Here is a 19,574-nt window from a genome sequence, read left to right as displayed (position 1 = left end):
TCGAGCTAGTTCACCGATTGACAGTCATGAATCCCAAACAAAGCCTTTGCCCGTGCCTTTGACAGCTCACTAAGCTCGAACCAGGTAGCGATCAGTTGGCACCCGGTCCCTACCCCGGATACCTTATGCTTGGCGCAGATCCCTACCATGATGCAGCACTTGCGGGTGTTTGGGAAGGAGGGGATGGCTACCCCGAGTCCTGAGCAGACCCAAGGAGAGGGAGGGGTCTAGCCACCTGCCACCAGGAACTGCGCGTGGCCTCGGCAGCCCTGCACACCAAAGACAGAGAACGCACCTGGGTTCCGAGTAAGTCTGATGCAACTGGAAACACCTCGAGGTTATGAGTTGAGGGTTACTGGCAGGTATTCCAAATTGCAAAAACAACGTCACAGCCAAAACACCACCGGAAACACGACACCCGAAACACAACCAGGGCAGCACCGCCACCCGCTCATGGCCTTGTGGACTGACGAAGTTCAAACCAACAACCAATCCAGAAGATTTGTTCCTCTACTCAAGCTTGGTATTATTGTCTCGAAACCAGAGACTTCGCTATTCCCTCTCATGCCCCTGCCTCCCTCACCCCCCCACCCCGCCGGCAACTTCGCCGCCTAGAATGGACCGCTGTATGTATGCTCTCGCCTCCTCGAGCGCATGGCCGTCTGAGCCGCCTCCTTGCCAGGAGGAGGTCGCCTCCTCGAATCAGCTGCCGGTGCGAAGCCCCTTAGTGCTTGTAGACGTACACAACAACACCGTGACTCAGACGCCTCCGCATCCGCGTTCGGGTCCGTATCCACAGACTCCGATCCCGCCCCTGGCCGTCTCCGTGTTCCGCCTCACCGTCCTCGTCCCCCCGACCTCCTGATCTTGCTGCTGCCCGCGCGCGGAGTGGGGGGCCGCTAGCCGGCTTCATTAAACATGCCCGCCATTCCCTCCAAATCGGGCGTCTTATTTCGTACTTTCGGATCAACACCACCCGCGCCACCACCAGCCGCCGTCCCGCCAGTTCCTGTTGTCCCCGCCGAGGCACCCGCATTCGGCGTCATGAATTCCTGCGCCATCTTGCTCCGCGTCGCCTTCTTACTGCCGCCGCGCGATGAAGATGATCCCGGTGCATGCGCAGCTCCTCCCAGGCTCTTGGTGAGCTTGCCCATCTCCGAGATGCTGACGCCCTTCAAGTCCTCGAGCAGCTCGAGGACCAGCGCCCGTTGCTGACGAGAGTGCATGCCCGGCTGAGAGACGAGCTGGATCGTCCTGTCAACATCCTCCGGCTTGATATTCGGCAACGACACGAGTATGTTCCGAGGCGTTGGCGTCAACGGCGAGTAGTAAGCGAGAATGTGGGCGATCAGCGCGCCCAAATCCCGTTGAGAATCGACAAAGTAAGGGTCGTGCAGCGAGGAGATGGCGGCCTTCAGCACCTCCGTCGAGATGAACTCCCGAATCTCCCTTGCTGTCTCCTCCGGAATCGGGAACTCCTCCAGGGGCGCCGTATGCCCTGAGTCCTTCATGGTCTTCGAAAGGTCCGAAGGGCTGAACTCGGGCACGATAGAGCGGAAGACCCTTAGCACCACGCCACAACACCTACCGTCATGCATACGGATTGCATGGCTGCAGAACACGAGAAGAGGCACCGCGATAGCCGGGTTCATAAGACAGAACTTTCGGAGTGGAGGATATCTCGTGTCGGGCTCCGCAGTGTCAGGGTTATCCGGCGAGGCTGTCGGAGATGCTGTTTCTCAATCAGTGTTAGATCGAGGCGCAGCAGCATGGACTGTGTGAAACAGTCACTTACCGAGTCTTGCCGGGTCTAGCACGTCGGCAACCATAAGCACCGCGGAATACGTGAGTTGCCTCAAGATGCTCTCGGCCTTCATCTCCTCCGTCAGCTCATCGCCCGCAGCCCGCACTGTTTCCCGTTGCCCCAGCCTATCCCATTCCGAGCTAATCTTGGCATCCATCTGCTCGAAACAGGTGGCCAGGATAGGAGGTATGAAATGGTTGCGCAGCTCCACCGGGCAGTTGTCGACCAGGTACCTGACCAAGGTGAGAAGGCTGATGACCTGGTGAGATGATAGATAGACGGAGTCGGCAAACAGTGCGTTAGCCAGCGGCCCGGGCAGTTCCAAAAAACCATAGAACTGCATGTCGAGCCGCGTCATGCAGTAGATGATGGCATAACAAGTTTCCCGTACGAACCGAACCGCACCACGGACGGTCGAGGCAAGCCCTTCCAACGTATTCTTCTTTCCGAGCACCCTGGCGTAGAAGTCGTCTTTGCTCCCTTCCGAGATGCCGGCTTGCCAGAACCGGTCCGACAGGAGGCGGCTCACTACCGACCGCATCTCTCCCGGGAGAAGGCTCCAGTTGGCTGGGTTGTGGGATGCGTGGGCATAACTGGGTTGGAGTCAGTACGGAGCTTGCATCATCACGATATTCGGAATGACAAACCTCAAGAACTGGAGCAGCTCTGGAAGGATGAGCTGGAAGCCGTCCTGCCAGAGGGTGCAAGATGCCTGATAGGGAAGCGAGTTCTTTTCTATCCGTTCAACTGAATAAGTCAGGAATGACTTGGTGACACGGAGTGGAAGTGCCTAGATACAAGTTAGGCTTGCCAGTCAACAGAAAGTTAGGGCAGAGTGCCGTACCGATTGTCTCCGCTCCAACTCCGCCTGCAGAGCCAGCCCCTCGGCGTCAAGTTCTGTTGAGCCCCAGTCGGCGATGGTATGGACGCCGCGCTCAGCCAGGTACTTTTGCGCCTTGTCAAGGCCTAGTAGCTCACAGAAGCCTTCGTAAGAGGCCAAAGTCTGTTTCAAGGAATCGTCTTTCCATTGATTCTTCACAGGCTCAACGAAAGCACGGAGTCTTGTCAGACGCGTAGCCGGGTCAATGCGAGTAGCTCGGTGACTAGAAATGGTGAGCCATCCTTTCAAGAACGATGGGTGCTCAGGTTGGTCATGGCAGGCTTACATGATGATAAACAGAAAACTCTGGTAGGCCACTTGACGCTTCTCGTCAAGAGTGCCCGATGCAATCATCTCCTGAACTTTTGCCTCTAATTGGTCATACACGTCCTGCACGCCAGTGGTCAGTCCGCGCGAACACAACGATCAAAGACGTATGACTTACGAGAAGGGGGTCAGGCATCTTCGATGCGAGCCGTTGCAGTTCGACCATGCTTTCGGTCTGGAGGTCACGAATCGCGTCATTAAAGAGCCTATGCTCTGGTTGCAAAGCCGGCCATGTCATCAGAATATGCTCCAGCACCCTGAGCATGATCGCCGGTTTTGAGTCGAGAGCCTTAGTAGAGAAGGTCACGAGAAGCTGAAGAATTCGTTTGCGGATCAAAGGATCCTTGGTCATGGTTAGCAATGCGGATAAGAAGGGGCCAGAAAGACTAATGATGTCCCACCTCGAACTTCATCTCTAGAAGCTGGCCGCACCACTTCTCGAAGAACTCCTCAACAGCCACCGCTTGTTGCTTCTATGCCACGGTCAGATATGCTACTACTCACCCTCAAGGTCCTACGTACCTCCTCTGAACTCCGGTTGCCCGACGTCCTCCATTTGTCGTAGCCTTTGAGAGCCGCCTCAATGACAGTAGCATGGGCGTCCACCGTCAAAACAGGCCACGAGGTCTTGGAGTAGTTGGCAGCTAGAGGCACGTTAGCTTTTGAGAGAGGCTGCTGACTTTGATGGTCAGGCTCACGGTTAAGAGGTATCTCAGAATCGTAGAGGGTATTGAGAGCACTCTGCGCTCTGCCCAAAATATGGTCGACTGCATCGGACATTTTGAGGTGGACAATGTTCTCGATAACTGAGCAGCAGTACCGCCGGTAGTTTCCCAGGAAGGCATGTCGCTCGGGAATTGTGTCCGTGTCTTCGATGAGAAGGGTATAGACGGGGTCGTCTGAATCTTCCGGGAAGCTTTCATATCGAATTAATCGGGCACTGCACAGCTCGAGTAGCCTGGAAATGAAGGGCATATTGGCAGCTGCCGGCCCCAATGCTCTATGAGACAGGAGGCGGGTCCATGTGAGGAGGATTGGGATCGAGACGACGAGACTTTGGCTTTGCACCACCTGCATCAGGAGGTCCAGGAAGCCTTGAATGTTTGTCTGGGGCGGTATGGCCGCGAACTTTCTGTCCAGATAATTGCCCAGGCAGCACAGCATCTGTAATTATTAGGCAGTCAGAAATTTCTAAAGAGGGCATTTCCTGTGTGAGGTAGAGATACTCACCTCTGAGAACTTCTTGGCGAACTGGTACTTGTCGTCGTCGATATCCTGGGCATCCACTTCCAACCACCCAAAGAGCCGCCTGAAGAGGTCTACCATGGCTTCGCTGTACATGGGCACCACAAGATCGACGAACTCCTCCTCCGTGAAGCTCGAGCGGTTATAGAGAGAATGCAGAGCCTCGAGGGCAGCCTTTTGTACGGGGACACTTGGCGTCGCGAGACAGCTGCACATAACAGGGCGGCAGCCGACAGCATTCAGGGCTTTTGGAATGGCCCAGGGTACAACTGAGTTAAGGACATTGAGGGCCTTGACAGCACATGCTCTGACATCATGGTCCTGGTCGATGCCGCCGCTTAGGCTCTCGCTGATGAGCTGTGTTACCCTATTGAGCCAGCCTTCGCCTTCACAGCGTACTTCGGGGCCGGCCTGACGGTTAGGGAAGGCCTCGGCCAGGACGTCAGCCGGGGTGAATATTTCGACGCATGCCTTGCTCAGAGCCCCTTCGCGCAGGGCGACCACCGCGTCGTCCCCATTAAAGATCTCGTCGGAGAGGGCCTCGAGAATTTGGAGCACGAATTGTTTGTGGAGGGGCGAGTCCGAGGCGCGCCAGAGACGGACAAGCAAGTGGTCCATGTCCATCCAGCTGGACACCCATGCCCGCTTCGCCACCTCGACCCAGAGTTGGGCAATCTTGTTCCTCAGGTATGACGGGTCGTCGGCGGAAATGGTTTCGGCCAGCTGTAGGACCCACGCGCGGAGGTATTCTCGATGCTCCGAGCCGTATTCCTGCCATTTGTGCTTCACTGCGTGCTCAAGGAGCGACAGGCCGTAGTGGCGGACGATAGGCTCTTGCGGTTTGTTGAAGGCGAGATTGAACCCATGCGACGGGGCTTCGCTGAGAGTCTTGACTTCTTCGAGGAAGGCCTGGGCCTCCTGTCGGGCTTGGTTGGGCGAGAGGGGGCTGTGGACGACTTTGAGTGCCTCGTGTATCCTAGAGAGAACCAAATCTCCGCCAGTGACAGCGGCAGCAGGCCCCGCCGTTCCGTTCGCCGAATTCGTCGCCATGGTGAGAGCCTCGGAAGAGCCGAGCTATTGGAGACGAGGAGACCAGTCAGCCGGCGAGAAGAACTAACTATCGCTGGAGAAAGAATATCGAGGTAGTTTTGGCCTAAACCATAGAGGAAGTGCGAGGTGCGTGTCGGTGAATGCACGGTGCAGTGCAGTGCAGTGCTCGGAAGGATTGACGACACGAGGCAGAAAAAATTCCCTAGGTATATAGCTGTGCTGACGAAAGTGAGTGTAGGAACGAGCGTGAGGGTGATGTAAGAAATCTATCAGGAGAAGCTATCAACAGTGCTGAGGCACCTGCGCTGGCACTTTGTTCTAGCTGGCAATGAATTGTGACTGCCAGTTGTCATGCTCATCAGGCGTGAATCAATCGCGAGCCTTTGACAGTTGAGATCAGTCCCCACCACGTTCCATGCGGACCATTGCCAGGCGCGCTCAGGCGCGAGTTGAGCTATGTCTTTTTGGCACTAGCGCGGGGCAGCTCTTTCTCGCTAGGGCGGACGGTGTGACGACCCGATGGCTTTGATCAGATTTCTTCCGTACAAGCATTTCAAGACTCGGACCTTACACAGCACAGTGTATGTGGGAGAGGGGAGAAGAAACAAGAGCATCATTGAATTGTTCATGCCATCCCAAATTCCCAGAGGCACAAAAGCTTATCGTAGAAGCTTGTAGATACCACCGACAATTTGTCCTTCCACCCTGGCTGGAAATCGCTTCCATAATTCATGCTCTGGTGCTCCTCGAAGCGTCCCAGGACAGAAAATCGATGTGCGCCATCCACCGTCTGCACAAGCTCGACGATTCGGGCGCCAGCGTGCATACAGGAAGCTAATATCCTGGCCCGCCAGACGTAGTCTTGGCTGGGCGTTGTATCCGAGTCAATGAGCTTCAGCCGCCACACTCCGCCGCCGAGTCTGCTCTCTGCGAGGTGCCTCGGCTTGCCAAAGGGCGGAACCGAGAACAGCCGGATGTGTTCATCATAGCTGCCCGTAACGATTAGCTCATTCCCGGCTTCTTGGGCGAGTAGTGGCAGGATAGCGGTGACGCCAGCGTCGTGGCCTCGTGATTCGAAGGAGGACAAGGCATCGGTGATGACGCCCTTCGTCCAGCTGCATGTCTGGAAGCGCAGCATTGAATCATCACCGCCGGAGTACACCCTAAACACCTCGCCTGTCTCGCGTGAATCGTCAAGTTGCTTTGCAACGGCCAAACTGGGAGATATAACGACACACCATGCCTCGAGGGTGTGCGTGATGATGGGCATTGGGTTTAGCTCCCAGCTGCCGTTGAACGTAGGCAGGTTTACGAGGTAAACGCGCCCGGTTGAGGTCGTGATGGCCATCATGTCTGCTCTGGACGGATGCCAACTGAATGAGAGGAACAGAATCTCCTCTCCTGCTTCCGGCTCAATCTCACCCCGAGACATGGCAGTTATATCCATGGTGTGTAGGTGCATCAGGGGCTGTTCCTGGTCAGGGGACAACCTGAACAGGGCAAGGGTAGCAGTGCTCGAGACCACAGCGTAGATATCCCGGCTGCCGTGATGAGGGCTGAATCGGAGGTCCAGAAGCGCCGACGGTTGGGGCATAGTCTGGACATGGGTTCTAGGGTATCTGAGTTAGCCTTGACCCAAACCTTGGAATGGGATTTTAAGCTTCTCACAGATTCCCATCTACAAGCCGGAAGGCAATGATGCTGCCGTTGCGGCTTTGCGGCTGTTTTGGGCGAGAGAGGTGACCATCTCCCTCCATGTCGGAGTCTGCATTTGCATGTGTATCTGCATTGTTGCTTGTCCCTGTACTCTCTGGTTGGAGAGAGTAGGTCCCAACCAGAAAATATGACGGAAAGGCAGGGCAAAACTCCACGCAACTGGGCGGAAGATTCAGGGTCTGAGATTTGAGAGATCGGATGAGCTTTCCTTCTCCTTCCGCCATCGAGCTGCGAAATGACTCCGAGTTGAGCTTGAAGACGCCGGTCACAGACCAAGTGAGTTAGAGTGAGATGGAGAGGTGAGTGTTAGGTCAAAGGAAGCTCTCGGCATTCCATGCCGGTCGCACCTGCTTTTTCTGGAAGCTTAACAATTATTCCCCCCTCCCGGATTGGTCCACTGTATGTTCCGTCTTAACTCCCTTTCTCACTCACCATCACCAGTACATAGAGTACTTACTGTATGCACCATTTCAATTGCAAGCTTCATTGAAGGGAAGGAAAGGTGAGTGAGGAAGTCTGAAACCTTGAAATCTTACAGTCAAACACCGCAGCTGGATTCAGTTCACCCTGTCAGAAGTGCTTCCAGATTGTCGCGTCTAGGTAACTAAACACCAGTTTTGACTTCGTCTGAACATTCAGATATGTCAACGTGGTTCTGACTTGGTTCCGTTATATCGGCGCATAGAAATCTTGAAACGAAGAACCAGGAACGAGGAAACTCACATAGATCAAACTCAGGCTCCCGATTTCTAGAGTACTCCTTCCCACCTGTCATATCACCCCTTGAAAATATAACTTACACACAACCTTGGATATCCAGGCAACGAAGGAACCGTTTCAGTTCTTAAAACGCGTGTCAACAGCTTTTGACATCGTAGCCTGGTGGGAGGGCCGACACAGCACCGGTAACATGACACTTCGGCCCAATGCCAGGTGAACTATGTATGCTGCGGGCACCGCCAGGCTCCTGCACGATGAGATCAAGGTTCGGGTCCGCCCTAGAGTCCGAGCTTAAACTACCTACCTTAACTTCAACTAATTGGGACTTCGCCTTATACTGTGTGATCTCGCGTCTTGTGACGAGACGCGTTGCACTGCGATGGATCCAACGGGTCCTACACCCAGATTTCATAAACCCACCTTTCCGCCCAAGGCTTTTGCCCACCTTTTCTTCCTTCTAGCAGCAGCAGTCGAAGTGTCGACAGTTCATCACCACTTCCGCCCACGTTTTTGCGGCTCCCAAAGCAAGTCTTCATTGCTTTTCAGCCCCCATACCATACGAACTATGTGAGTCTCGTTGTTTGCTGATATGGCCGCTTTGTACGAAGATATCTTTGGGAAAGATGCTGTCGACAGCGAGCCCGTCAACAGATCCCAGGTGCCCTCTTCTCCCACATTTCCGCCGTGCGAAAAGTGCAAGAGCCAACACGAATCTTGTGCGTAGGATCAGAGCACCATCTTGCGGTTGGGAATGCGAGCCCCCCCCCCTCCCCCGAGTCATCAGCAATACACGACAGCAACGAAGATGCCGATCCGGACTTATTCATATCAGAGTCCCTTGGCCCCGCAGAGGACGAAGACGACAATGAGGAAGATATAAAAAACGTTATCCTTCCGGAGCCTGATCCCTTCTGTGCGCCGCTACCCGGCACAGTCTACTTCGACGTATCTCAACCGTATCGTTTCATCCAAGTCCTGAACGCCCAAGGCGGTTGCAATTCGATACCATCTACATCGCCACGGCTCGTGCGTTTCGGAACAAGTCGGACGGTATATAGGTCTTCGTATGAACGAGGCACCGCTTACGCACTGGGTGTTCTAGCAACTTATCATCTCATCTTTGTTCCTTTGACGATGAATCCAGCGACTGGTTTGAGTGGAAGATAAGGACAATCCGGGGGGTTGGGATACTGGAGATTTGCCTTGGTCTATCGAGGCTATCGAGGCTATCGCAGCTCTTCTCTCTGGATGTTAATCAAGGAACCTAAGAAGGTATAATAATGGGACAGGGCACAACCGTGGCGGAATGGCAGCAGAACTGGTGCTAGTCTCTGTCCATGACACGTACACAAGGCCCTAACAACTCAATTAACTCATCTGAGACGATATTGTATCTGACTTAGTTCAAACCACAGCGTTGTCGTATTCGAGTTGAGTTGAGTAAAAAATTCTGCAAATACAGTCAATTCTCGGTATATCCCCCTAACCCTAGCCAGCACCACAGCACTCCTTCTTTTCCCACCCATACCTTCCTTCAACATCGTTATTTAGCAGTTCTTTCGCACTTGCGATAGCTGAATCGCTCAGAAACGCTATGATTTTGAAGACCCTTGTTAGAGCCACACCAAGTCTTTTCATCCAACTGAACACCAGCAATAACGTCATCCTTACATTCAGACACGTCTCCTTGACTTAATCTTGGTTCACATCAGCGCCTAGAAGCCCAGAACTAGAGTCGCGAAGATCCACAAACTTCCCAACATGGACCCAGACTCAGACTCAGATCTCTACGGTATTTCTCCCACTCTGATAACCTCCATCCTAAAACATGATTCTGACACATCCCAGGCGACGAAGAGACCATTTCAGACCTCAAAACCCGCGTCAACGAGTTCGACGCTGTCGCCTGGTGGGAAGAACACCCGAGTACCACCAAGCTCCTCCACAGGCAGCAAACCTCCCAGTCCCACACCCAACCCCTTCCCATCAGCTTGCACAACCCATACCAAGGCCTCCAGGGCGCCTGGCGGCTCTCCTCGGAAACCATCCCGCAATTTTCCGCCCGCCTCCCGCCCGCTATAACCGACTGGTGCCGGGGTATGGACTGACTCTGGGTAGCCAACCTGTACTACCACACACCACCTTACCCCCAACAACCCACTGTTCGACGCGTTCGAGAAGAAGGCCACCAGCATCACCAGCACCAGCACCAGCACCACGACGACGACGACGACGACGACGGTCGAGGGGAGATCGCCCGCGTCGCGCCAAAGAGACGTGGCCGATGTGCGGAGGGAGACAAGCGACGATTTGAAAGAGTTGGCCGCGAGTTGCAACGTCGTCGCGGGAAAGTGGATGCTCTTTTCCGAGCCGGGGTACGTGAACGAGGTGTGGGGGAGAGTTGCGCGGTCGACGGCGGAGAACGAGCTTGGGATCGAGGCCAGGGTCGAGACGAGGGTCGAATCGGGTAAGGAGACGTTGATTGTGTTTATACGAGGGATTTCCGGAAGAAGGATGATGTGGCGAGGGTGTTGAATCGGATGAAGGGGCTGGAGTTGGTGAGGCCTGGAGGGAGGCAGATCTATTACGAGTCAGGTGAGTGAGGCTGTTTCTTGCTTGGTTGCTGTGTCGGCAGGGGCTTACCACGATGTATAGATGCTTGGACTGAACTTGGCATCTATGGAGGGAATAGCTGTGGGATTGGGGCGTCAACGGTGAGATATTACTTACTCCCCCCAACACCGGACTGCCGTGTACTGTTTTAGACTGACAATGACAGTATTCATCGAATGAGATATTCAGGTACATCATGACAGCTGCGTCACGGCGTTCATGATGTTTGGTCACCACCTAGTGCTGGAGCTTGACCACTTGATGGCACTCAAGTCAGGCGATGTTGATACCCATGCGGCAAGTTAGGATTGATTCAGATGGATGTACTCTAGGCACCCCAAACCGTCAACCGTTCCGCTCTCGACACCTCGGGGTTTTGGGCGCGAGGTGCTCGGTGCTGGCCCTACTGGTGTGTATGTAATGCAAGGCTTGGCACGCAATCATCGATTCAGGCAACACCACCGCTGGCTTCGCTGATCCATGTCCGAGGAGACACTGTTGACCACCATGGTAGCCCCGTCGTTCAACGAGGTACGGCTTGGAGATCACACAAAGCAACGTCATTGCTCCTTCCGTCTAGCCGTTTCACTTCTGGCGCCCCGGGGATGACAAATGCTGATTGTGACAGGACTTCTGCTACGACAAGTCTGCTCGGGACTGGTGGTGGAGAACTTGAACGTTCGAGACGGCTGGTGACTACCTCATGGCGGAGTCGCATCATCCAGCGCAAGGTTCGCAGCAATATCCGTATCAGCCGGCCTGAGAAGCAGCACCAAACGGTAGGCGCTGTTCCCGTTGAGATAATAGCGGTGCAGTTTCTTTGACCGCAAGAAGCCGAGTCGCTCATACAGCCTCATGGCTGGAATATTTGTCTCCTCCGTCTCAAGCACAATTTCGTCTGCATTGCGCTCGGACATGGCGTCGATGGCCATCTTGACGAGCGCGGTAGCCACGCCCTGGCCTCGGTATGCGGCGGACACGGCGAGCATGGCGATGTAGCCGCGCAAGGTGGGCGGGGAGTGGGAAGCGTGCATCTCGAGCTTGCATATCACTACGCCGATAAGCGAAGAGTCGGTGGGATGTAATGCCTGTGGGCGAGGGAAGGAGGTCAGCAAAGAGTTGGAGGTACGAGACCCCGGGGAAGGGAAGGATGGAGCCGAGACTGACTAGGTAACAGAGGTGGCCCCATTGACAGAGGAAGTAACGATAGACATATATGCTATACGGCTCGCTGAGGTCTTTTGATATCAGAGCGCGTATTGCCGGGAGGTACTGCGCTTCAAGAGAATGTTGATATTGAATGTACTTCAGCTCGCCGGGAAGCTTGGCCTTCGGCGGGGACTCGATGTCTTTGGCAAGCTCGGAAGCTGCCATAACTCGGAACTATCAAGGTTACGGTGGTTTGCTTGACATAAACGAGGTGGTGTGTCCAATGAAGAAGATGGATGATACTGGCTGGGTTCTGACTAGCGTCTGTGCTGTGTCGCATCGGTAGGTCCGGTAGTCTCGCTCAAGATGAGGCTGAGCGTCATTGAGCTTCACATGCAAGGAATGACTGAAATAAATCATTGGTGTCAAATGCGCTGGTGGGTCTGGGCATGCATTGCAAAAACATCTCAGACATGCCTACGTAGATGGCAACCCGGCCTCGCCGGCTTTGGATGATCATTAGGAGATGTGATACTTTGTACGCATGTAAAAAGCTGTAACGTAAAGTATAGCACGAAACGCTGATCGCTATCAGGCCAAGGCGAGCTCCTGACTTTTATCTTGCCTTCACAATGGAGCTTTATTTCTGGAAGTCGCCTGCCTAGGTGACGTTAACGGCTGAGTAAGGTTACTGACTTGCAGACGTGGCCGTCCCCGGTCAAGGCGGGAGCATGGGTCAACACGCTGTTTTCGAAAGAGCCCAAGAGCATGGCACGCGAAGCCCCTGGGTACGGTATTTTCTTTTCTTTCCGTAAGGTATTTCTTCGGATCCTCAAAACGTCGGGTATTCTGGGCCTCCTAGATGAGACGACGCAGATTGGCAGCCCGCCACGGTGACTGCGGGTGATTCAAACGACCAAGCATCATACAAAGCAAAGGCCTATACCACCTGCAAAATATTTCGGGCGGCAGGGACGGGCCTCGCATTCTCGCAGTCAACAAACTCCGGTCCATATTCATAGGCGGTCCTAGACTCCAAAGATGGAGAGCGCCCTGCGCCGCCGAGTCCCCGGCAATGACCCGCCGTCCGAATCATCTACACCTCGCGACGAGAGCCCCGAGAAACTCGAGACGCCCAGCGATAAGATCAAGGCGGTCCCTCACCGTCGAACAAAGACAAGCAAGCGCAAATACACGTCCATCTTCTTGCTGGGCAGCCTTTTCGGCATTATCGCGGCAGGCTTCTTTGCGAAGAGCAATGACTTGATAGAGTTTCCTGAAATTGGGGGGCTGAGCATGGACAGCTTTTTGGATGTCCTCCCGGCTGGCTTGGTCAAAGATATGCGGGACCTTGTGGTAAGCTGCAGCAACAACCATGAAGAGGCTACCATTGGCTGACGGTGGGACTTCTGCTGCTAGATCGGAGAACGCGACTACATCCAGAGTTATGATGCTTTCGCAGTAGGCCGCAAGGTCCGGTCCGAGGGGCTCTCTGCACACCACCCCATCGTCATGGTGCCAGGGGTCATCTCAACAGGCCTCGAGTCCTGGGGCACGTCCAATATATCGCTGCCATACTTTCGGAAACGCTTATGGGGCAGCTGGAGCATGATGAGGGCCCTAGTTTTGGACAAGGAGACGTGGAAAACCCACATCATGCTGGACAAGAAGACCGGGCTGGATCCTCCGGGGATTAAGTTGCGTGCTGCACAAGGCTTTGATGCCACCGACTTCTTCATTACGGGATACTGGATCTGGAATAAGATTCTCGAGAACCTTGCCTCGCTGGGCTACGATCCAATAAACTCATACACGGCGGCATACGACTGGCGGCTGGCGTACGCCAAACTCGAGGAGCGCGACCATTATTTCACACGACTCAAGACACATATCGAGCTGGCCATGTTGCTCCAGAACAGGAAGGTTGTCCTCACGTCTCACAGCATGGGCAGTCAGGTTGTGTTTTACTTCCTCCACTGGGTCGCGTCCAAACACGGTGGCAATGGGGGCGACGATTGGGTGGAAAAGCACATCGAATCATGGATCAATGTCAGCGGCTGCATGCTGGGAGCGCTCAAGAGCGTGTCAGCCCTCCTTTCCGGTGAGATGCGCGACACGGCGCAGCTGAACGCCTTCGCCGTCTACGGACTCGAGAAGTTTTTGAGCAAATCCGAGCGGGCTGAGATCTTCCGAGCCATGCCGGGAATGTCGTCCATGTTGCCAATAGGGGGCAATGCGATTTGGGGCGATCTCAGCGGAGCGCCGGATGACCAGCCCGGCCAGGAGCACAGCTACGGCTCGTTCCTCAATTTCCGGTCCGGCCAAAACTGGACGATTTCCGACCGGAATCTCACGGTGGATGACGCCATAGGCTATCTCCTCGATACGGCGGAGGACTGGTACCGCGATCAGGTCAAGGGGAGCTACTCCTGGGGTATCGCGCACACAAGCGCCGAGGTCGAGGCCAACGAGGACGACCCAGCAAAGTGGATCAACCCGCTGGAGACACGGCTCCCGCTCGCGCCCAGCCTCAGGATTTACTGCTTTTACGGCGTGGGCAAGTCGACAGAGCGAGGGTACTACTACCGTCCGCCCGAGCCGCCGGCCTCGCTCACCACCAACCTGAACATGACGATTGACACGGGCTTGACGCAGGGCGCGGTCGACCACGGGGTCATCATGGGTGAGGGCGACGGGACGGTCAACCTCATGAGCACGGGGTACATGTGCAACCGGGGGTGGAAGATGAAGCGGTACAATCCTGCCAACGTCAAGGTCACGGTCGTCGAGATGCCGCACGAGCCGGAGCGCTTTAATCCGAGGGGCGGACCCAACACGGCGGACCATGTCGACATCTTGGGCAGGCAGAATCTTAACGAGTTCATCCTGCGCATTGCGGCCGGTCGGGGGGATACCATACGGGACCATATCGTCAGCAATATCCTGGAGTATGCGGCGAGAGCGAAAGTGTACGAAGAGTAATGATTAGAAGAGTTTCTTGGTTCTGGTTGGTCTGGAGGTTGGAGTGCGGTTGGCTGGGCGTTGGAAGTCCAAATTTCTCTGATAGAAGATTGGGTTATGCCTTGAGAGGCGATACTAGACTTAGATGGCGGCTCGGGGATTGGCTTTTTCGAAGATTCTGCCTCGACCTGAGTGTACACATATGATCTGATACCCAAATTATGTTTTCTGCGGCAAATGGGCCAACATGGCGACTCATCTGTTTGCTAACTGTCGAGGGATGATATGAAGATTTAGATGAGATCAGGTGCTTGAGCCGGGTAGAAACTTGGGTGCAGTGCTGCACTGCGACCAAGCAATCGAATGTTGTAAGTTCAAGATGAACTGGCTTCGCGGATAAGCATCGGTAAGATTCACATCGTTCGCCTTCGCCAGATTCGCACCTCTATGCTCCAGTTGTTTACCACATTCCTGTCTCCCTTTGCTGTGAAGCCCTGTCAACAACGCCATTTGAAGCCAACCGTCATGCATTGCCCGTCATCTCACTGGATCAGGATCATTTTCCTTGGCTGGAACGTAACCGGAAGGGACTGGTAGCATGGAACACTGACGACGATAGAACGCGCCGGGAAGTGGGAGGAGCTTCTCAAGATGTAATCCCCGTATTAGGTGCCGACAATAATTCATGCCATTTCTCGACCCTTAGCAAAGACCATCGCCGCAGCCTTTTTCGTCCAACCGTCAATGCATCCACCATGCCACCTGGTTCAGGTACCTAGCTAGCCAAAGCGTTTCTTTTTGGAACATCCATCTCAGCCCAAACAGACAAACCATCCCATCCCATCCCATGCCAACCATCCCAAGTCCCCAGCCCATGCCCGAAAAGACCAGCGACACAGAGTACAACGCCGTAAGATCAGGAAGTAACCGCGCCAACCCCAGCCCCAGCACCGCCCTTCCTCTTCCTCGCCTTGGTCTTCTTCCGCTTGGTCCGGTCCCGCGGCTTCAACGCCGTCATGCCGCTCTTGCATGCCTCGGCGTACCGCGCATAGAACCCCTCGAGTTCGTCCGGCTGGACAATAGTAGAGAGCTTGATCTTTTCCTTGTTGGAGCGGTCTTCTTTGCCCTTGCCGTTTGTTGCGCGGATTAGGATGGGAAGGGGTTGAAGGGGCGGGACGAGGTCCTCGAGTGAGTCTTCTTCTTTGGCAATGGGCTCATTTTTTGTGGGGGGGGGGGATGGTGATGGGGTTTCATTGTGTGTTACTGGGTGGTGGGTTAGAACAGAGATGAGGTGAGTGTGATGGGAAACAGGGGTGACGGGGCCTTACATCGCTTTTGGGTGAGATAGACTGCGCCGTGACCTTTTGTCTTGCGCGAGTTGAAGATGTCGGCTAGTTGGATGAAGAACTGCGAGGTGCGAGCGTTAGTGAATGTGTGAACTTATTCTTGGAGAAAGGGTCCATATACTATACCTCATCATGTGTTAAGTGGCCCATTTTGAATTTGGGTTATTCTGAAGAGGAACTGGCGTTGAAGTTTCTCAAACGTCAAGTGGGACGGCTGCTCGAGTGAGTTCACAGCGTAAGGTAAGCTCGAGGGTAAAGTATCGGATGTCAGGGAGCCCCACTCACCTTGGGGTATTAGAAGACTCACCTGCGGGCTACAGGTACTTAAAGGTACACATAGCAAAGCTCGAGGGGAAGAGCACCTGCCTTGAAATCGGAATTGAAGCATAAAATATCACACTTATATGAACATTAAATGTGTATTTGATGAATTTTTGGGGTTTGAAAGGCGCTTTTCTATTGCTTTCCTTGTGCCGGTATTGGAGCGGCCAGGTACTGTGGTACTGTACTCCGTATCGTACCATAGGGGTGGGGGGGAGCCTGCCCCACAATGGCTAATCGATAACAAAGGTTCAAGAGCCATGAGCCAGCCACTGCCCAGGAGACTGAGGTATACGAACCGTGACCGCTGCCTGCAAGATCAAGAATCGGCGCGCTTGTGGTTTAACTCAGCCCAATACCGGCCCTCTTGTTTCAAGGCCGAACTCGAGATGCCACAGCCAGGGATAAAGATGCCCACTCTCCCGCCGCATCTACTCAAGGAGCTCGGCATCGCAGGTGAGCACCATCCATCCCCTTCGACAGCCGAGTTCCGAGCGTCTTATTAACTCGGAGCTTTTAGACTCAAAACCGGACCAGAAACGAGGTAGGCCTCGGGGGTACGTCGCGTCCCGGAAAGAGCGCCGGAAAGCCGAGAGAAAGCAGTCCAAGATCCATCGCGCCCCAGCCGGCCGAAATCAACACACCGGACGAGCTGCCCCGGTTGGCAGGCCTAATCCTTCCTCAAACGCCAGCAATCACACGAGCGGAACAAGCCGGACGAGTTCGGGCGAATCAAAACCCCTTCCAAAGAACAGGAGGCCAGAGCCCGAAAATGACGAGGAGGACGACGGGGACGAGGGGGACAAGGGAGGCTGTGGTTTAGACGAAGTCGAAGACGACGAAGAGGATGTCCTGTCTGATGGAGTGCTTGACGAAGGGTCCAACGACGACGATGAAGAAGATCGGGATGACGGAGACGAGGTACAAGACGGAGGGCAGCACATCCTGGACGCGACGCCCTCTACTCGAAAGCTCCCCAAGACGGTGAAGGAGAAGCTCGCGCAGGATGATGCCGAAATCGCCGACCTGGAACGGAAACTCGGTTTGAGGAACCGGAAGAACCTACCCCAGTCCTTCAAGGACGACGGGCTCGGCGATCTTCTAGAGGGCCTGGGTGGCGTTTATGACGGGGAGAAGCAGGAAAAGAGGAAACGCAAGGCAGAGGCAGACGAATGGTTGGCACAAAAGCGGAGGAAGGCTGAAGCAGCGGCAGCCGGCCGGAAGCAGCCGCAACGTGAGCTTGACTCGAGCGCCGAAGATGGGGAGTCTGACGAGGTCGATGAGGATGTAGATGGCTCGGATGATGACGATCTGGAGGGCTCTGGGCTCCAGGAGGATGATTCGGATGGTGAAGATGCCATGGACGAGGACGACGACGAGGGAAGGGACCAGAACGATTTTGGAGGGTTCGACTCAGAGGAAGAGGACGCCGCGAACGAACCGCAAAAGCGGGTGCGCGAGAACCCATATGTTGCCCCTACGGCGGGACAGACGGCGAGATATGTTCCCCCGTCTCTTCGAAAAGAGTCGGGATTGGATGCCGAACTGGCCGCTCGAGTTCGCCGACAGACCCAAGGTCTGGTCAACAGGATAACAGAGTCCAACCTGTTGACCATCATAGCTGAGGTTGAGAAGCTTTACAGAGAGTACCCCCGGCAGCATGTTACGTCTTCGCTCGTGGACCTGCTCCTCATCCAGGTCTGTGAGCCGACGAGTTTACCAGATACACTCTTGGTCTTGACAGCTGGCTTCGCCATGGCCGCGTACATGGTGCTCGGAACGGACTTTGGGGGACAGCTGATACAGGAAGTGGTGGAGCGCTTCGACAGGCACTACGCAGATGCCAAAGTCGCGGCGCTGGAGCGGCCAGAAGTGCCCAAACATACATCCAACCTCATCACTTTCATCTCGGAGCTCTACACCTTCCAGTTCATCGGCCCGAATATCGTCTTTGACTACATTCGGATGCTCTTGGAGAACCTGTCTGAACTCAATGCCGAGCTGCTGCTTCGCATTGTTCGCATGTGTGGTCCTACTCTGCGGCAGGACGACCCGATGGCGCTCAAGGATATCGTCTCCTTGATCCCGCCAGCTGTGGCCAGAGCAGGCGAGAAGAACCTAACCGTCAGAACGAAGTTCATGATTGATACCATTACCGACCTGAAGAACAACAAGCTCAAAGCTGGCGCTGGCGCGTCTGCCGTCATCACGGAGCACATCACGCGGATGAAGAAGCTTCTCGGCCAACTCAAGTCGAAAAAGGTCAAGTCCACCGAACCCATGCGCATGGGTCTCAAGGACATCCGAGAGGCCGGCAAACAGGGCAAGTGGTGGCTAGTCGGCGCCAGCTGGGCGGGCCGCTCGGCCGACAAGAAGGATAATGCAGCAAAAACAACAACAGATGGGGCCGACAACAACGATGATGACAGCGACGACGAGAGCATCCTCCTGGCCGACGCCGAGGAAGGGCCGGACCTGGCCGAGCTAGCCAGGGAGCAAGGGATGAACACCGAGGTGCGGCGGTCCATCTTCGTCTCCATCATGTCTGCGGTCGACTACCAGGACGCTTACCACCGCATCCTCAAGCTGCGGCTCAACAGGGAGCGCCAGCGCGAGATCCCCAACGTCCTTATCCGCTGCGTCGGCGCCGAGCAGCACTACAACCCGTACTACTCGCTCGTCGCCAAGCGGCTTTGTGCCGAGCAGCGCGAGGTCCGCTGGGCGTTCCAGACCAGCCTGTGGAAGCTATTTGGGCGGATGGGTGAGTCTGGTTTCGGCGAGGGCGATGACGACGAGGTGGAGGTGGATGAGGAGGAGGAGGACGGGAAGGATGGGGCAGTGGGCGTCAGGCGCATCGTCAACACGGCCAAGATGTTTGGCGCGCTCGTCTACGCGGGAAGTCTGGGGATCACCGTGCTCAAGCGGCTGAATCTGCTGTACCTGCAGAAAAAAACGCGCGACTTTGTCGAGGTCATGCTGGTCAGTGTGCTGCTTGATCTGTGCCGGGCCCAGGGCCAAAGCGGCGGCGGCGTCGGTAGCAGTGAGCGGGGCCAGGGGCAGACCGCCGACGAGGCGATTGCGAAGGTGTTTGGTGGGGTGGAGGCGACTCCCGACCTGGCGAGGGGCCTGCAGTATTTTCTGAAGAAAATCATCCGGAAGTCGGACTTGGCTGGCGGGAAGAAGAATACAAAGTTGCTCAGGGAGGGGTGCAAAATGGCCGAGGCGGTCGTTCAGGCTGCTTTGGTTAGGGCTGAAGGTCTGGTATGAGGGTCTATGTCTATGTCTATCCCGACATGATCCAGTGTGTTGTACATAGACATTAGGTACAGCATGTGTACAATGATGAGATACCCCTGAGATGCTCCGATACCACTCGGAGTTTGTGGTGGTGAGGATCTGGCTGGCTATGCAACTGCACGGTCTTGTTGAGTCATCGGGCGAA

The 19,574-nt window shown here is 55.1% G+C and overlaps 7 protein-coding genes across 7 annotated transcripts; 3 read left to right on the top strand and 4 right to left on the bottom strand.

Annotated features, from left to right (window-relative positions):
* Positions 1-447: 447 nt before the first annotated feature.
* N657DRAFT_663317 (ARM repeat-containing protein) lies at positions 448-5,659 on the bottom strand. Its single transcript, XM_062795174.1, has 10 exons — positions 4,242-5,659; positions 3,710-4,175; positions 3,534-3,655; positions 3,413-3,484; positions 3,130-3,354; positions 2,971-3,074; positions 2,649-2,907; positions 2,452-2,594; positions 1,796-2,397; positions 448-1,738 (listed from the first exon to the last, which is right to left on the bottom strand). The coding sequence occupies exons 1-10, from the start codon at positions 5,304-5,306 to the stop codon at positions 900-902; spliced, it is 3,897 nt and encodes a 1,298-aa protein (XP_062647956.1). The 5' UTR covers positions 5,307-5,659; the 3' UTR covers positions 448-899.
* A 159-nt stretch (positions 5,660-5,818) lies between these two features.
* N657DRAFT_594807 (uncharacterized protein) lies at positions 5,819-7,319 on the bottom strand. The gene is made up of 2 exons (XM_062789962.1): positions 6,975-7,319; positions 5,819-6,916 (listed from the first exon to the last, which is right to left on the bottom strand). The coding sequence occupies exons 1-2, from the start codon at positions 7,244-7,246 to the stop codon at positions 5,932-5,934; spliced, it is 1,257 nt and encodes a 418-aa protein (XP_062647955.1). The 5' UTR covers positions 7,247-7,319; the 3' UTR covers positions 5,819-5,931.
* A 1,966-nt stretch (positions 7,320-9,285) lies between these two features.
* On the top strand, positions 9,286-10,644 carry N657DRAFT_663314 (DUF1917-domain-containing protein). Its single transcript, XM_062795173.1, has 6 exons — positions 9,286-9,534; positions 9,591-9,831; positions 9,935-10,199; positions 10,253-10,337; positions 10,398-10,456; positions 10,522-10,644. Exons 1-6 carry the CDS (start codon positions 9,504-9,506, stop codon positions 10,576-10,578), a joined length of 738 nt encoding a protein of 245 aa, XP_062647954.1. The 5' UTR covers positions 9,286-9,503; the 3' UTR covers positions 10,579-10,644.
* Positions 10,645-11,056: 412 nt separating this feature from the next.
* N657DRAFT_655488 (acyl-CoA N-acyltransferase) lies at positions 11,057-11,729 on the bottom strand (the record flags this gene model as incomplete). Its single annotated transcript, XM_062794606.1, has 2 exons — positions 11,057-11,443; positions 11,523-11,729. The coding sequence occupies 2 exons, from the start codon at positions 11,727-11,729 to the stop codon at positions 11,057-11,059; spliced, it is 594 nt and encodes a 197-aa protein (XP_062647953.1).
* Positions 11,730-12,545: 816 nt separating this feature from the next.
* Positions 12,546-14,486, top strand: N657DRAFT_571667 (phospholipid:diacylglycerol acyltransferase-like protein; the record flags this gene model as incomplete). The annotated part of the gene is made up of 2 exons (XM_062788826.1): positions 12,546-12,860; positions 12,924-14,486. 2 exons carry the CDS (start codon positions 12,546-12,548, stop codon positions 14,484-14,486), a joined length of 1,878 nt encoding a protein of 625 aa, XP_062647952.1.
* Positions 14,487-15,145: 659 nt separating this feature from the next.
* N657DRAFT_671216 (signal recognition particle, SRP9/SRP14 subunit) lies at positions 15,146-15,961 on the bottom strand (the record flags this gene model as incomplete). The annotated part of the gene is made up of 3 exons (XM_062795585.1): positions 15,146-15,728; positions 15,794-15,872; positions 15,938-15,961. The coding sequence occupies 3 exons, from the start codon at positions 15,959-15,961 to the stop codon at positions 15,382-15,384; spliced, it is 450 nt and encodes a 149-aa protein (XP_062647951.1). The 3' UTR covers positions 15,146-15,381.
* A 449-nt stretch (positions 15,962-16,410) lies between these two features.
* N657DRAFT_617108 (uncharacterized protein) lies at positions 16,411-19,554 on the top strand. Its single transcript, XM_062790511.1, has 2 exons — positions 16,411-16,588; positions 16,653-19,554. The coding sequence occupies exons 1-2, from the start codon at positions 16,522-16,524 to the stop codon at positions 19,397-19,399; spliced, it is 2,814 nt and encodes a 937-aa protein (XP_062647950.1). The 5' UTR covers positions 16,411-16,521; the 3' UTR covers positions 19,400-19,554.
* Positions 19,555-19,574: the final 20 nt, after the last annotated feature.

This window comes from Parathielavia appendiculata, assembly GCF_033297405.1.
Source record: "Parathielavia appendiculata strain CBS 731.68 unplaced genomic scaffold N657scaffold_5, whole genome shotgun sequence".
NCBI classification, from domain to species: Eukaryota; Fungi; Ascomycota; class Sordariomycetes; order Sordariales; family Chaetomiaceae; genus Parathielavia; species Parathielavia appendiculata.
This window is presented reverse-complemented; position numbering and strand designations above follow the sequence as displayed.

What these genes read in the sequence shown, in the direction of transcription:
- N657DRAFT_663314 (XM_062795173.1), top strand. Translation starts at nt 9,504, where the DNA reads ATGGACCCAGACTCAGACTCAGATCTCTACG. An exon ending in CCGCCCGCTATAACCGACTG is followed by an intron (nt 9,832 to 9,934) that starts GTGCCGGGGTAT and finishes GAAGGCCACCAG; the next exon opens with CATCACCAGCACCAGCACCA. An exon ending in AGGCCAGGGTCGAGACGAGG is followed by an intron (nt 10,200 to 10,252) that starts GTCGAATCGGGT and finishes GATTTCCGGAAG; the next exon opens with AAGGATGATGTGGCGAGGGT.
- N657DRAFT_663317 (XM_062795174.1), bottom strand. Translation starts at nt 5,306, where the DNA reads ATGGCGACGAATTCGGCGAACGGAACGGCGGGGCCTGCTGCCGCTGTC. An exon ending in TTCTGAGATACCTCTTAACC is followed by an intron (nt 3,656 to 3,709) that starts GTGAGCCTGACC and finishes ACGTGCCTCTAG; the next exon opens with CTGCCAACTACTCCAAGACC. An exon ending in AGATGCCTGACCCCCTTCTC is followed by an intron (nt 3,075 to 3,129) that starts GTAAGTCATACG and finishes ACTGGCGTGCAG; the next exon opens with GACGTGTATGACCAATTAGA.
- N657DRAFT_617108 (XM_062790511.1), top strand. Translation starts at nt 16,522, where the DNA reads ATGCCACAGCCAGGGATAAAGATGCCCACTCTCCCGCCGCATCTACTC. An exon ending in CAAGGAGCTCGGCATCGCAG is followed by an intron (nt 16,589 to 16,652) that starts GTGAGCACCATC and finishes CGGAGCTTTTAG; the next exon opens with ACTCAAAACCGGACCAGAAA.
- N657DRAFT_594807 (XM_062789962.1), bottom strand. Translation starts at nt 7,246, where the DNA reads ATGGCGGAAGGAGAAGGAAAGCTCATCCGATCTCTCAAATCTCAGACC. An exon ending in CGGCTTGTAGATGGGAATCT is followed by an intron (nt 6,917 to 6,974) that starts GTGAGAAGCTTA and finishes CAGATACCCTAG; the next exon opens with AACCCATGTCCAGACTATGC.